We start from the raw sequence: 16,801 nt of genomic DNA, 5'->3' as shown, positions 1-16,801 counted from the left end.
TCTTATGGTTTCTAATCTACATAAATTATCTATCTGGAACATGGAGAACTATTCGAAAACTGTAACATTTGCTGATGACAAATATATTGATACAGAGCCCAAACACACCCACAGTAGGCACAATCAGCAGGCCAATGTAGCAGTCTTACACCCAGTTCACAGCTGACAGCTTAATCCTCAATGTTACAGAAATAAAATTTGAAGTGGCACAATTGTGTGGATATTAACAAATAAAGTTCAGTTCTGGCTGCTTTGCATTCAGAAATCTCTCTTCTGTGTTGACCTGCAGACTTAGGTGTCAGCATATTTTTAGCCATTTCTGTCCAATGGCATAACGTTCTGCTAAAATGTGCACTAGAAATATTGCTTAAAGTTGACAACCAAACATCTTGTAGAAGCCCTTCCAGCATCCAAGTGATCCTTGCACTCACATACCAGTATATACTTCCTCAGGTGAATCCCTCAATTCACAATAACAAAATTAGGTGCAAAATTAATTTGTATACATTCCAGTGCAGAAGTCTGAAACAAGTTACCAGTGGACATCAGGCAGGAAACTGAAAATATTCAAATACTTAAAAATTAAGTAAAACAACTTTCAGAATACTTAGGTTACAGAATGTAAATCCCGTGTAACTCTAATATTTCTTTTAAATAGATCCTGAGGTCTAATTACTTCTTTTCATTTCCTTGTGTTAAACATAAAATGTGTGGGCAGTAATTTTCATCACAGAAAGGAGCTATTGAATACTTCCAAAATTGTGTTTTTGAGAGACCAATATCAGAGCGGAAAAAATGTTTCAAGAACTGGTCCACACTCATGTAAAAAGTGTGAATTTAAAAGGTAAAGATTTCTGGAAAAAAAATATTTTCTTCTCATTCTTTTGATTAAAAAATATGGTATGTAATATTCTATGAAATGCTTTAGGCCTGGTGGTGGAGACAAGCATGAAGTGGTTTTACTGAAAAGGAGCAACTTACTTGTCATGTGTGTGTAAATGCAGCTGTACAGGTTTTTTTATTATGAAGCAGAAGGTTGTATCCCTATCTGCCAGCACTTGTGACAATATGTTTCTGTGAACAGCAAAATAGTCTCTTCTGAGAAAGAACATTTGCTGTGAGGCCTTTAACAAATAACTAAAATAAGAAAAGAGGAAGGTTAACACTTTATGAATAAAGAAGGTCACTCACGATTAGCAGAAGCGTTGTGTAGTTGACAGGAAGACACAAAAACAAAAGAAAACTTGCTAGCTTTTGGAATAACTCCTTTCTGAAACTACAGAAAAAACCACACACACACACATTTGTGCCCCTACCTAGTGCTGGCTGGATACACAGGTGGCATAGACAAGCTTAAATGTTATAATATTTCAACCATACTGAGGGATATCTCCTACCTCTGATCACACAGAATGTCCATCAAGACAATCAAAGATGAACTGAAAAATTTAGTGTCATCACACATAATCAACAGCAAAGTGGGTACTTTGCCTAATTATTTCAGGTTTATGTTGAATTTTAAAAAAAAAGCCAACAGAAAAGATTGAACATATCATTTTCAGATGGCAACAACATTTAAGAGTGCATTGTAGTGTACAGTTCTCAGTACAAGAGGCACTAGTTTGTCAATGACTAGCATCAGAAGACTGAGTAACAGACACTAATAAAATGAACATAACATCCAACAGTTTTTCTCGATCGTTTTATTACCACCGAATACGAACCTTGGTGATGGGACATATTAAATAATTATTTTAAAATAATTTCATTTATTTTGTACAGTTTGAACATTCCACGTTACTTTTCTTTGTCTTCTGTATTTCACGAATTATCTCCATCTGTGCATCCATTATGGCTTGGAGTATTCGGTGTTTTGCTCTTGTCTTAATGCAAATGTAATTGTCCATTTTTCGTAACTCTTCTGCCACAAATTTCCCCAGTGTGTCATCTTCAGTTGTTCGATCTAAATATGAACTAACTTTCTCCAACACTGACAATGTGGATAAGAGCAACGTATCATCATCATCTTTCTTTTGTCGCTTTGAAGGCTTTTCATAATGACGTTGTGTTTCTGCATACAGGTGATGTGTTTCTGGTGGCTCTGGAGCATCTTGTGTCTCAGTGGTGACACACTCTGAGGGCATCACATCAATTTCAGTTTTCACTTCAACGATTTCTGCGGAAAACTCTGAGTGATTGTCCTGAAAATAAGCAAATACAAACACTTTTAAAGGTGAATGCCAAACAAAACATGTTATATTACATCAAGTCAGGTAGACAATCTCTTGTAACAATCCTCATCCAGGCTTTTCCAAATAATATGTGTGCTAGTTGGCACAATAGTGAGCAAGTAAACATACTCAGGAGGAGCTGGTTTAAATACCAGTCTGACCGTACCAATCCAGTTTTTCATTGTTCTGCATAAATATCGAAAATTTACGATAAAGTTCCTTATAGAAGCCAAGACCACCTCCATTGTCCTTCTTCAACAAATCCAGTGTTCTAACTCTACTGTGCTGTTTGCTAATGAGACAATGCAATCCATTATCACTAATTATAATGATATTTAATACAATTATGGAAGTAAAAGTGCATTTTATTTTATGTAGTAAATACATTTAATTATTATTAATATAAGGTGTTATTTATAATGATATTTAATACAATTATGGAAGTAAAAGTGCATTTTATTTTATGTAGTAAATACATTTAATTATTATTAATATAAGGTGTTGTTTTCATAAAAGAATTTGCGAAACCAAGACAAAAGACTCTTCAGTCTGAAAGAACTGAGCAGTTACTTTCATGAGCTGTTGCAAGAGAAAAGAGAAAACTACAAATGACAGTAAGCAATTGGCAACCATTAGATGAGGTAAAGACAAAATGATTACTTGGGTGAAGGGCATTAAGAGCCATGAAAATAAACAAGGATTCTGCACAGTCCTGGAGGGATTCAGATAGTTAAATATAGTTCCAAGTAAAATAAATACTAACCCAAATGTTTAAAGGCTACATGAAATGGAAAGGTGAGCTGCCTGAACAATGGAAACTGTTCTAGTCACACCTACATTCAAGAACGAAAATATGAAAAAGTACAATTATAGACAAATCAGTGTTACTACTTAGTTACATGTTCCATAGAGCATTTGAATGATTCTTCTATCAAAGTAATAAGGAATGAGTTAGTTTACAGTATATGTTTACATGATTAGTGTTAAATGAAGAAATTATTAATTTTAGTCCTACTCCTGCAACTACACTTTTTTATTGGCTTCCAATTTTTAAGTAAAATTTCATCAGTGAGATAGAAGGAGTTGTGCAGGAGAAATGATTTTAAATTAGATGTAAAACTTACTTCACTACCTGTCAGACATTTTATGTTGTTGGGCAAATGATCAAAATTTTTGTTGCTGCACACTGAACTCCTTTTTAAGTCACTGACAGGTCTTACAATGGGTAATAAAGGTCATTTTTCCCCTCTAGTGTTACAGGTATGTGCATCTTGTTCTTCTCAAATTGTGACAGATTATTTATAACAAATTTCACTAGCAAATATAGGTATTGTGACAGCACTGTTAAAATGCCTAGCTCTTTGAAGATGACATCGATGGGTCAAAACCACTGCTCACTTTTGTGCAATCAATACTTTCTTTCTAAGTAATGACATACTGGTACCCAAGAAAGTTATTCCATATGACACTATTCAGAAGAAATATGCAAAATATGCCAGGAGGCTGATAAGTTTGTTTCCAAGACTAGCCATTGTACGAAGAGTAAAGGTAGCTGAACTTAATTGTTTGAAAAGCTGAGTAATATGCTTCTTCCAGTTTTTATTTTCAACAATATGTACGCCCAAAAATTTGGAGCATTCTACACCATTTAATGACTCCTCCTCATGTAGTACGTAAATTGTTGGTATGACTATTAGTTGTACAGAACTGAATGCAGTTTTTTTTTTTTTTTCAATATTTAGGGGAGTCCATTTTCAGAGAACCACTTAATAATTCTTTGGAAAATATCATTTACCAACTGTTTTGTTGCTTTCTCTCTAATGTGATTTATTATAGCTCTAGTATCATCTGCAAACAGTACCAGTTTTGCTTGTTAAATGTTACATGGATGGTCATTCACATATACCATAAGGAACAGATGTGGATCCAACAAAATTGAACCCTGTGGAACTTCCTGATTCCCCCCACCCCCCAGTCACTAAAATTTTCTACTTTTCTCACATTGTGTGAATTATTCAGCACAGTGTTTTGCATTCTGTGTGTGAAGCATGATTCAAACCAGCTGCATGTAAAGCCATCAGTTCTATAAACCTTGAGTTTTTCTAAGAGAGTATCTTCATCTAAAGAATCAAACACCTTGGAAAGACCACAAAAAACCAGCTCATGATATATTCTTATTTAAGGCTTGTGCTATTTGATGAGTGAATGTATAAATAACATTCTCAGTTGAGCAACCCTTCTGGAATCCAAGCATCACACATATGGTTAATTAATTTTTCCACTTACATTTGTGACTACTCTTGAGTTCATAACTTTTTTGAATATTTTGGAAAAAGATGTCAGTAAGGAAACTGGACAGTAATTGTTTAAGTCTGCCTTGTCACCTTTCTTATGAAGTGCTTTAAGAATCACATATTTTAAACAGTCTGGAAAAATTCCCAGTGCCAGTAATGCATTGCATGTATCACAAAGGACATTAATTATTAACTTGGAACAATTTCTCAGAATTCTGTCTGAAATTCGATGAACTCCACGAACACATTAATTTTTTGGGATTTTTATAAATGCATCAATTTCCATGTAGGATTTTGGTGTTACTTCTAGTTGCTCAAAGTTTTGTGGAACAACATTCTCTTGATTCTTTGCTGTATCATTTAATCCTCTATTTGCTGCTACAGTTAGAAAATGATTGTTAAAAGTACTTGCAATTGGTAAAGTATCAGTCACAACATTGTCATTTAGTGTAACTGTTATGGATTCTTGTACACTGACTGGCTGTCCTGTTTCCCGTTTGACAATGTGCGATATAGTTTTAATATTAGTATCTGTACTATTTGTTTCTGTCAGAATATGCATACTTCTGGACATTTTAATGACTTTCCTCAAAATACTACAGCATTTTTTGTAGTATGCAAGATACTACAAGATCTGGCCTTTAAGCAAATTGCCTTTTTCCTCTTACATGAGAATTTAATTCCCTCGGTTGTCCAAGGGTTACTTTTTAATTGATCTTCTGCTATTTTTTTAGGAATGCAACTTTCAAATATTGACACAAACTTACTATGGAATAAATTGAATATGACATCAGTATCTCTCTCTACATATACCTCATTCCATAACTCCCCTCTTAGCTTACTCTTAAAACATTATATCCTGTTCTCACTGCTCTGTGTGAACCTGCCTCAGCGTTGTAAGATGCATACTGTTGCTGCACACGAGTGGGAAAATTGACTACTGAAATTACATTGAAACACCTAAATAATAATTCTAGTTCATTTTTTCTGTGAATATCTGTTAAATAATCTACAGTGAGAGCTACACAAACTACTAACTGTTTCTTGTTGTCTGACAGGTGGCTTGGTAATGCTTCTATATTTCTCATAAACAGCTGAAAGTTTCCAAGAGGGGATCTGTAAATTGTCACGATTATCAGAGGAGAAATCTGCAATAACAATGCTTCTAGGTCCTGATTAACACAAGAACTATTTTTTTCAATATCTTTGACTCTGTGTCCAACTTTTACGTATATTCCATTTCCTCCTTTCTCCATGTTAACTCTACAAGGAAATGATGCAAGTCTGTAATCCATGATATTTAACTTCTCCATCCCTGTGGTTACATGAGTTCAGAGAGATACATAACACCTATCACTTAAGTGTTTTTCACATTTTCTATGCATAAAATAATTTTTCAACCCTCTTAATGTTCTAATGTTCCGAAGAAACAAATTAATTTTATTTTCCTGGTAACTTTTACATGTGTCATGGTCTTCTACTGCTCTAATTTATTTCAGTACTCTCAGTCTGTAATCTGACTCTAACCCAAAAAATGTGCTCATTTTATTCCAGTAATTATAGAGATTTTGTCTTGTGCACTTGTCCCCCACCCTGTTCCTCCCCTTACACTTTCTGCAAGCTACTCAGCCAACAATCTTTCCTTCCCTCTCCTGCTCAGGCACAGGGCAAGATTATTGTATCCCCATCACCCAACCAAACCAACAGGCACAGCACAGACACGGGACGTTGTTTCAATCAAAAGCTATTTGCTCACTTCTTTGTTCACACAGCTAACAGCCTTGTTAACCTAGAGCTGGTCATGTCGCTGCACAACTTTGACAAAATCCACATAAGTGTGAGCTGTTGCAGCTCCTGTTTGCTCCTGATCACCTTTGATGCTATATTCCAAGATGGTAGCCAGGCTGTTTCCTGCTCCCCCTACTATAAGTATCTGGCAGGTTATATGGTTGCATTTTAAAGGTAAGGATTGAGCTAAAGGCAAGATCTAGCACAAAAGAGTGGTGTTAGATCTGGAACACATTGCACTGATAACATATTGTGTTTCAGAAACGTGACAGAAAAATTGCACATGAGGATTATGAAAATCATCCTTACTTTAATAGACATGAGGAAGGCTTAAGACACTGTGTCTCTGGAATCAGTACCTTCTATATAAACTCTGTAAAAGGCTTCACTACTCACAATAAGTCCTCAGTAGACTGGGAAAATGGTATCTCAGAGGAGTCTTAAACAATTAATGGTTAGCTGCAGGGATTTTGTCTCTCTCTAATTGCATTTAACATGTGTCTCATTCCTCTTCATTACTGGACAAGAAACTTCCATGCAGTGGAATTACAGCTTGGCAACTCATACTGCCACATACTACTGTTTGCACATGATCCAGTAGTAATTATATCTATGCTGAAGATGCTATGTGCATGCCTCTGAAGTTTGAGAAAAACGTAAGAACTGTTCTTGGTAAATTATGCAAAGATCTGGTGATATAATCTGATGAAGATTTGTATCTTTGTGGGAACACTGTTAGAAAAATAACAGAAATATCTCAGATCTCTGTCTGATAAGATTCAGATTGTGGAAAGGATATAGAACACTGAGAAAATCGGGGGCAGAAGGCTACACAACTAAAAGGTATACTGTGAAGAGAATTCATAAGTACTGACATTAAAAAATGAATATATTATGCAATTATTGACATAATTATGCTCTATAACTTAGAAGTATGTCATGCAAGAGGAAATTAGAAAGTATGGAGATAGAAGTCATAATACAAAGCTGCAGGGAACATGGAGCACAGGAAACCATGAACATTGTGTGGCTGGGGAGATGACTCTACACAGACATATTGGATACAGAAGCAAATGATGCAAAAATACTTAAAAATATAATTCTAATCACAGTTACAGACTACCTTAGTTTAGATTTCAAAAACACACCATCACAGCAAAGGGCTTTAACATAAATTAAAGCATTGTAGGCTCACCCAAAGGTACCACTTCAACAACCTGCAGTGGAAGAAAATGTGGTTACTGTTCCTAGATTGGCCTGGGTAGGAAGCATAGAATAATGAGATTTCTGATGACAGGAATACATGCCTACACCCTAGATAGAATTCCTTGTCTCTCCACTGTGTCCTTGGAAGAGGGCATGAGACCCTGTTGATAAAGATCTATCTGACATGGATTTAAAGCATTGTTCTATCCAAGACCAGTTGGCCAAGCAGTGACAGGCTCCACACACTCTCCTTGTAATTAATATCTCATTCACAATACTACAGACATACAAAACCAGTCATCCACATTAATAAAGTGTCTACCATGAACTACAGGTGTTAACTTGCACAAGAAGAAAATGCCTACACCATTTCCAGTTATGACATCTAAACAACCACTTGGGAGCTCTGTTCTGACAGCACCTTATTATCTCTTTTGTACTGTGTAAAGGCCATTGCTTATGCTGTAGATTTTCATTAAGAAAATTCCATATTTTACTTACACTGCCACTGTCTGCAGTGTCCTCTGTACTTCTGGATTCCACTATCTGCAACTGAGGTCCATCTGAAAGCTGGAAAGTGTTTCACAGTTTCATTTTGAGCTTTATAAAATACCACTTTACCCAATGCAGAGTTACATGAGGAAGAATGGTTATTGCACTTACATTATAACAATCCATTAGGTCAGAGGAGTGACTGGAATCCATGGATACTGCCTGGGGCTTATATGAAAACTGAAGGGAAAAATATAAACACATCAGTTACCTGAACATACTGCTGGAAATGAGATGTGCATAATTTTACAACAAATAACATTTAGTCTCAAGTTGCTCTGATCATTTTTTGATAATCGTACCTAAAGCGTGACAAGTTACAACTGTTTGTTGGACCAGGACTTGAAGCCCTTACACCCATCTTTTGCAGTCAGTCCTTTAGTACTTGAGTCATCTTCATGAACAGACTCACAGCTCTAACTTGACACTCCACAGTGGAAGAGCCACTATGGAACTGTAAAGGAACAGAGTGGAGGCAGGGATAGGTTGAACCTGTGAAGTGGACTCAAATAGAAAACTTTCTCCACAAAATGATGGGTATCTGGGTCAGAGAACTAGTCCAACAGACATTTTTAATTTTCTACACACAAACAATAGTTGGACAAAAATACACAGTGTTAAATACAGAAAACCATTCAGAATAATATCTTTAAATTTTTTGTCTTGTTGAGCTCAGCTGTGTGTAACATACATTGGTACCTTCCACATTTGGTCTATCTAATTGCAACTGCATAAAATGATTTTTTTTCCCTTTGTGCCACACATAATTTCACCTTCATTTTTGAAAGACGTCAGTAGTGTGAAGTTGTAGATGCTGTTCTACATGTTTTCTTGTTCTGGTTCTAGAGTTGCTTTTCTGCTTACTGTCATTCAAATTTCATTTGCACGGCACAAAGAAATGAACACTCATTTATTTCATGTTATAAAATTTGTTTTATTCAGTTGTAATTAGGTGGGCCTACTGTGAAAATCAAGAATGTAAGTAGAGAAATGATCAAAAATGAGAAACCATATAAATACATGTAAGAAGGTTAAAAATAAGTAAATCTGAGAACACATGAAACAAAGAAACTTAAGGAAACAGCATGTGTAATAAATCACTTTGAATTATTATACTGTGAACATCACTAATGGCTAAATATAAAACAATAAGAAACACACTTTTCTCCGAGCATCTTTCCATCACTTTTACTCACTAAGGTATGTAACATCATGTTTTTGTTTCTTGCCTCGCAGTTATTTATTGTGAAATATGGGGGATATCTTACACACAGCCTAATATTATTTGAAATTTAAAATGTAGTAGTAGCAGAATGTGATGACAAAAACTTCTGACCACAATAATCTCACATAAGAAGTTAGGGGTGTAGAACTCTGCAAAATACAAATCTTTGGCAAATACAGTAAAAAAAATTAAATCTATCCATCACACTTGAAAGTTAAACTAGGTATTCACCATAATTAGGACCCAGTGATACCCAATCTTTATCATTCACATTTTGCTTAAGAGGATAGGGAGTTTGGTCACTGATAACTTTGTCATTGAGTGCCCCAAAACCACAAAGACACAGATAGGAAGCTATGATATTTCAAAGTAATCAGCAATTAAAATTTTGAGTATGTTACATACTCTCCACAAGGGTGGCCAGGACACCTCAAGAACTGTTGTCATAAAGAGACAAGAATGCAGTCAGAATGTGGATAAATACTTCATTATGAACCTAAATAACAGGCACTAGTATAGCGAATGATCAACACCCATTCCTGCTCTTGCCACTAGGGATGGTTTCTAAATCTGCTATTGTACCACAACCTGCTAACAATAATTCCATCAGTCACCAACTTAGAATAGTTGACATGACAGAGGAACACCATTGCCCTCAAACTACACTATTTCAGAAACATCAGTTTTGAAATAGAAGGAACACTCAATAGATACTGAGAGTAAACATGTTGTTTGAAAGCAGTTTCATATCACTGGGGCAACCAATGTCTAACGAAACACTACAGCACTAAAAAATGTGTGATCTGCATCTGTAATAGACATTTCCTTCTCTTCTCCCATAATGATTGCAGTATCAGTACATGCAGCAGAAAAAAATTGGTATATACAATACACAAGAAGCATTTTTTGTGTCCCATGTTAGCTCCGCAACTCTTCTACATATACTGTTGAACAGCAGTGCTAGAAGACAACACTGTGTGTGTGTGTGTGTGTGTGTGTGTGTGTGTGTGTGTGTGTGTGTGTGTGTGTGTGTGTGTTCTCTTAGCTGAGAAAGCCTTTGAAATTTAAACAGTTTTCCAACTTTTGTAAGTACCTGTAGGATATAGGGAGGGGGGAGAGAGAGGGGCAAAGAGTGCCACCACACAGGGCGGTAGGTTTTTGGGGGTGGGAAAATCTTAAATTTTAACGTGGTTCCAGAAGGTTGAATCAAACAATACAATGAAAGTTTTGAATAAATGAAAAAGCATGAAAATAAGCTGGTAATACAAATCATTCATAAATCTACTATCTTACTGGAAATTATCTATGATACTGTGAAACAAAGGACAAAAGATACTCTCTACTTGGTGCATCTTTCAAAATACCGAAGCTTGCTAGTAATGTGTTGCCACCTCAGTTTCTATTGTGCACCTACAAAACACTTGAAATCCACCTGCATGAGTATGAAAGCTCCTACAGAAGTGAAAAATTTTATAATAAAGATATAGAGATACATGTCAGCATATGTTGGCCAAGCAGTTCCTGTACAGGAACCTTAAATACCTATAGCAGTATCACTAAGACAAACTCTTTGTAATAAATAAATAAGTAAATACTGAATTAAATATGCAATGTGTGTCACATGTCATAGTCTTTTGAAACCACAAATTGTGATCAAGCAGTGTTTACACATGTGCAGATGCATGGTATCCTTCCCCACCAATCCCTCTCACTTGTATCTGCCATTAATACTGAATGGTTATATACCTGCCCTACCATTGACGTCAATGAGTACAACAAGATGGGAAAATAGGATGACTATAGTCACCACTCTTTACCATAACATACGAGACATCTATGATGCACAGATCATAACACACAAAGATAAAAATATGGACTGAATGGCAGTTTGTCAAACCTTATCCATGTTTTTACATTCATTATGTATGATATATTACTCCACATTAATGTTGTCGGCAAAAACACAAAAAATGTTGCCACGCACATCTCGAGAGCTATTGACTTACTTGAAAAGACAGCAGATTATTTCACAAATCACTGAGAGGACCTAAAAATTCCATGATAACCCACTACGTGATGAGGAACTGGCATCCAAACTATGTATAGAAAATCTGACCTTAGGTGGTAAAATACAGATACGACACAGATGGAAGAAGAAACAGAAAAGTATGAGGGACAAGATGAGAAAATTGAAGAACCAGAATTTCAGTACACAAAAATTACACTTTAAAGTAATGGACATGCTCCCAGTGAGAGATTTCAATTGCTGAAAAGTCACAGTAACCTTTGTATTTTTTTGTGGCTTCGTAAAATTAAATACGTGTCACTTGACATTGTAACTGGCAAGTGTTGCATATTGTGACACAATATTTGCATTGTATCCCACAATATGGAAAGATTCTTTGGACCCATAAATAAATAAATGAGAAACAGATCACACGTGAGTAGCTCACATCAGTTCATTCTAATCATAAAATCAGATTAGCAGGCTACTGGATGCAAAGAAGTTCGAAGTAGGTGTATCGCAGGGCAGCATGTTTGGTCCCATTCTCTTCCTGTTTTATATAAATGACATTCAGACCTCAGTAATTGCAGCTAAGACCATGATGTTAGCACATGACATTGTAACAGTGAACAATGTTAAGGAATCTCTGTCCACAATAACTGATCAACTCCTCGAGTCCTTGTTTGTGTTCATGGTTCACAGCTAATGTGCTGACCCTTCATGTGAAAAAAAAAATCTGTTCAATTTGGAAAAAAAGAAAAAAGAATTACAACCAAGAGCTTCAAGTGGTACTGGGCAGAAATGTGAGAGAAACGGTATAATGCACAAAATGTTTAGGAATGTAACTCGATCAAGACTTAAGCTGGAAAGATCATGTGCATGAACTCTTTCAGAGACTCAGTTCAATGTATTTTGCTCTAAAACTTATTTCTAAAGACTGCTTCTCGGAAGGTGCTTGAAATGCTTATTTTGGTTACTTCCAGTCCCTTGTAGCTTATGGAAGTGTTTTCTGGACAACACCAACAGTTGACTATATGAAATTTTTACATTACAGAAAAGGTCAGGGCCTATTCAAATCTTGTCACACAGCTCTACTACGGCTTACCGCATACCTCTATTTAAAAAGTTGTGTGCACTCCTTGTGTGTACACACAAGAGTGTGTTGATGGTAAGAGCAAAAATTGGTGACTTGCAAACCAGTAGCAATTACCATAGTTGTAACACTTGCAACTGTGGGTCCCTCCAAGCAGAACAAATACATGTGAGTACTTTGGTGTCACTATGTGTAATGCACTTGCCACATACATAAAGATGAAGGAGAAGGAAATGGATTTTTAGAGCAGAATTAAAATCATTTCTTGCTGAGATGTGGTTCTACAATGTAAGTGAATATGTTAGCTTACAGGTATACTATGCCATATTTATAGTTGGGTATTTTTTAATTTGTTAACTGCTGTACCATTCATGCTGCGTCTGTCTTTGCAAAAGATTGTTTCTGCTGTAGGTTTTCTGTTTTCTCGGTTCCAAATGCAGTACAATACTCCTCCCCGGAGATGGGATCTAGTGCAAGATTAGTAAAAAAAAATTTAAAAAACTGATTGCAGTACCAGTGATGGAATTTGAAAGATGTCATGCAGCATCTGCGCAGAACCACTGATGAAACAATGACAAAGAAACAGATTGGGAAAGAAAAAAAAAGAGCAGTAATGTGCCAGATTACAAATGCAAACTTCTCGGGCTTGATTCTCAGTCAATCACAGGATTTTCATCTGTTGCTCATGACTTACTTTCACCTCTGGCAATGTTTGTTCATGAGAAAAATGCTGAGTTACACCATGGTTTGGAATCAACATTTAACTGTTGGTCGCCCTACAGCTGGCTGGATAAGTCTGTTGAAAGGTCAGAGGAAGGCAATGGCATACCACCTCCAACAGAACCACTGTGGTGCTCAAAACAATCTTTGGCTTGATGACTGCTTCACTTCAGTGTTACATAATATGTTTTTATTTATTTTCAAAAGTGTAATATGACGAAGTATCATGTTGTAGTTTTATATTATTGTTTATCCTTCATTTGCATGTTGTAACATTTTCAGAACTAGGTATATGTAGCTCTCTTTCCTAATCACGTACTGAACGAGGTGTCTAAATCTGTGAACGCACTGGAATCGCATTTGGGATGAGTCGGGTTTGAGCACAGTCTGGCCATTCTGACTTGCAGATTTCACGGTTTTTCCATGTTGCTGCAGTGAATGCTGGGTTGTGCCACTGAACAGGTCATGGCCAACATCCTGCACCATTCTCGCCTAATCCTATTCTACTTCATGTTTTATGTATGTCTTTATTATTTATGTACCATATTATATATGATAGGTCCAATACTGTTGCAGTGAATGGTCCAATGGCGAATAAATAAAGAGGGACAAGCATGAAACAACAAAGGGAATGCATATGGAGGGGTGAGGATAGGTGATGGAACTGACTACCCATTCATGAATTAGATTAACTGGGGATAGTATGCACAGGTTTTAGCAATATAATGATTAACTACTGGCAGAAATCAAAGTAGAACAACAAATTTTAAAGATTTGTGGCTATAAGTGTGTAAGAATAACTGTGTTAGATTGCAATAAAGCTCACAATGTATACTAACAGCATACAAAAATACAAATACTCACAAATCTTTCGGGAATATTTGAGTGTGACGATCTGGGTACAATTCGGTTTTTCAGAAACTCCATCAGTGGAAACCACCACACAGTGGGTGAGTAAACTACTCCGGTTTCCTTGCCGGTTCGCATCTTCTTAAGTTCAGCGCCATAGTGTGACCGCAAGGTTGCAAATTTGCTTTTGCAGTCATTGGCTGTAACTCCAGGTAGCACCTCCCCAACCCTTTGTGCAACTTTTGCAAGTTTTACCTTTCTATTGGCCTGAAATAATACAATTTGTTTATACGTAACGGTAACACTTCCTTCAATGTAAATTTATTAAGGACTTTTTTAATACCGATAACAAAATTACTTTTTGCCATTTTTAACAAAATTAAAAATAGTTAACAATTTACCTTCAAATGATATTGGGGGTGCCTGTGATCGAAGAGTGAGGGTTCGTCTTTGTATGCTTGAATGAGAAGCTGAATGGATTTTCTGTTCCATTCCATATCGATAAACACAGGAGCCCACACGTATTTATATCAGTTTAATAGAAAAAAATGACCTGCCAAATCATAAAACGTAATCACAAGGCGAATCATGAGGATACCTCATTATTTGAGCGCCCAAAGGGATTCTATTTGAAACACATTCCAAACTGCGCGTAAACGCCTACGCAGCTAATAAAAAAAGGAGCAAAATACCTATGCCTCGTCCTAAGTGCAAGAAATAAGCTACGTCATAACTATATCACTATGTGCCCTCGGTTCAGGTTTACACGAGTAACATCAATGTGTATAAAGATCACTTGTGGTAGGTGCACGTTGTAGAGTAGCGTGTAAATTATCCTCCCAACGACGTCACAAGTGGGTCAGTGACGTCAATAGTCAATTGATTGTGGCGAGTGTGCTGAAAACTGCGCATGCTCGGAAACGATAGAATTATGACATTGATGCTAACGGCGGACGGTGGCTTCGTTTGCTAACATCGGAAGTTGTCCTATTCTCGCCGCACTTATTCATGAGAAATTGATTTTGATATTTTGCGTCTTTTTGATGGTTATTTAGCTATCCTGACATAGCGCAATGGTTGCGTGGATTCTACCAAATAGCCTATAATTGTAGACTATTTGGTACTACCCCACCACGAGATTACTGCACTTGGTTTTGCGTGGCCGTTATTGGAAACATACGGTGGCGTTACAATTATCAAGTATAGCAGAGAATATGGCAGATGCATCGTACTATGAAAGATTTTAATAATGTTGTGCATATACTATCAAGTGTTTCAGCGTATCCTCGTAAAATATCACGATAAAAACTCAAAATAGGCCGACTGAAGCGCCCTCACTCCCACGTGCAATAATATTGTGGTCGTCAAATTCCTAATTTATACTTTACCTATGCTTTACTTATGCTCAGTACGTTAGTCATGTGGTAAACTTCGATGCCGTATATAACGACGGGCAACTCGAACGGTCATAGGTTTGTGTGTATTGAGTGATGAATCTATTGCTGCGATGTGCATCGCGAAAACAAGTTTATGCTAACTAAAGCTCGAGCACAGACATCCCGGCAATCGTTCTTTCGCACTCTGTACGCGATTGGGTCGGGAAGAAACTATAACATGTGATACAGTGGTAAGTACCCTCCGCCATGTATTTCACAGCGATTTGCAGGGTTAAGATAGGCCAAATATCTGAAGGCATTGAGGTATTTGGGTTTTACTATGTCTGAGCAAGTAAAAAGAACGTAAATAGACGAAAAACTTTTTTTTTTAATCTACGTTGCTTTAATAGTGAAAAAACTCTGCTGTTACAGGAGGAAACAATTTGGATTTTATTTGGCGTCGAGAGAAAACAAGAAACAAACTGTGAGGGAAAAGGGATATATTTACTGGCTTCTAAAAATTGTAAGTTGCGTTTTTGTAAATATATTTTCTCGAGCAAATAAACGTTTTCAAACGTTAGGACAACAGATAAATTTCCCTTTCTTTTAGTTCTCAGCAGTGTGGAAAGGTTATTATTTCACCTTAGTGAAGAAGAATCGTTATGAATCTGGTTTTCGTTATTAAGAAATTCCATTACAGTTGCTAGCACCTTAATGACGTTACATTCCGATCTTTTGCAAGTCGAGCTGTTCCACATAACCAAACTTTCGCAGCACAGTTGTGGCCTACCGACATGTTTACGTTAATGTTTCGTTTAACGTTAAGTGTTAAAACACAAGGGGGAAACCATAAACTTTCAGGAATCGTCTCTTAAAAATGTCGACGCTAAACTGCATGCTAACTCTGTCGAGTCCGAAGTCTATGCCCTGACATGGGAACAATTACGTCATGTATCTGCCTGCACTCTGCGACATTTGAGTCCTAAGATCCGAACATTCCGCTAGAGGCACTGCAGTATGCTTTCTTGTCGCGAGTAGTCGATTGAGATAATCGACTAATTGTCGCAAGTGAAAATACTTCAACGCCCTTGACATACACTACTGGCAATTAAAATTGCTACACAACGAAGATGACGTGCTACAGACGTGAAATTTAACCGACAGGAAGAAGATGCTGTGATATGCAAATAATTAGCTTTCCAGAGCATTCACACAAGGTTGGCGCTGGTGGCGACACCTACAACGTGCTGACATGAGGAAAGTTTCCAACCGATTTCTCATACACAAACAGCAGTTGACCGGCGTTGCCTGGTGAAACGTTGCTGTGATGCCTCGTGTAAGGAGAAGAAATGCGTACCATCACGTTTCCGACTTTGATAAAGGTCGTATTGTAGCCTATCGCGATTGCGGTTTTTTCGTATCGCGACATTGCTGCTCGCGTTGGTCGAGATCCAGTGACTGT

General features: G+C 36.8%; 1 protein-coding gene across 1 annotated transcript; it reads right to left on the bottom strand.

Annotated features, from left to right (window-relative positions):
- Nucleotides 1-1,685: 1,685 nt before the first annotated feature.
- On the bottom strand, nt 1,686-16,296 carry LOC124798236. Its single transcript, XM_047261551.1, has 6 exons — nt 14,656-16,296; nt 14,365-14,516; nt 13,979-14,230; nt 8,183-8,251; nt 8,021-8,089; nt 1,686-2,201 (listed from the first exon to the last, which is right to left on the bottom strand). Exons 2-6 carry the CDS (start codon nt 14,458-14,460, stop codon nt 1,770-1,772), a joined length of 918 nt encoding a protein of 305 aa, XP_047117507.1. The 5' UTR covers nt 14,461-14,516; nt 14,656-16,296; the 3' UTR covers nt 1,686-1,769.
- Nucleotides 16,297-16,801: the final 505 nt, after the last annotated feature.

The sequence above is a fragment of the Schistocerca piceifrons genome, chromosome 5, assembly GCF_021461385.2.
Source record: "Schistocerca piceifrons isolate TAMUIC-IGC-003096 chromosome 5, iqSchPice1.1, whole genome shotgun sequence".
Lineage (NCBI taxonomy): Eukaryota > Metazoa > Arthropoda > Insecta > Orthoptera > Acrididae > Schistocerca > Schistocerca piceifrons.
This window is presented reverse-complemented; position numbering and strand designations above follow the sequence as displayed.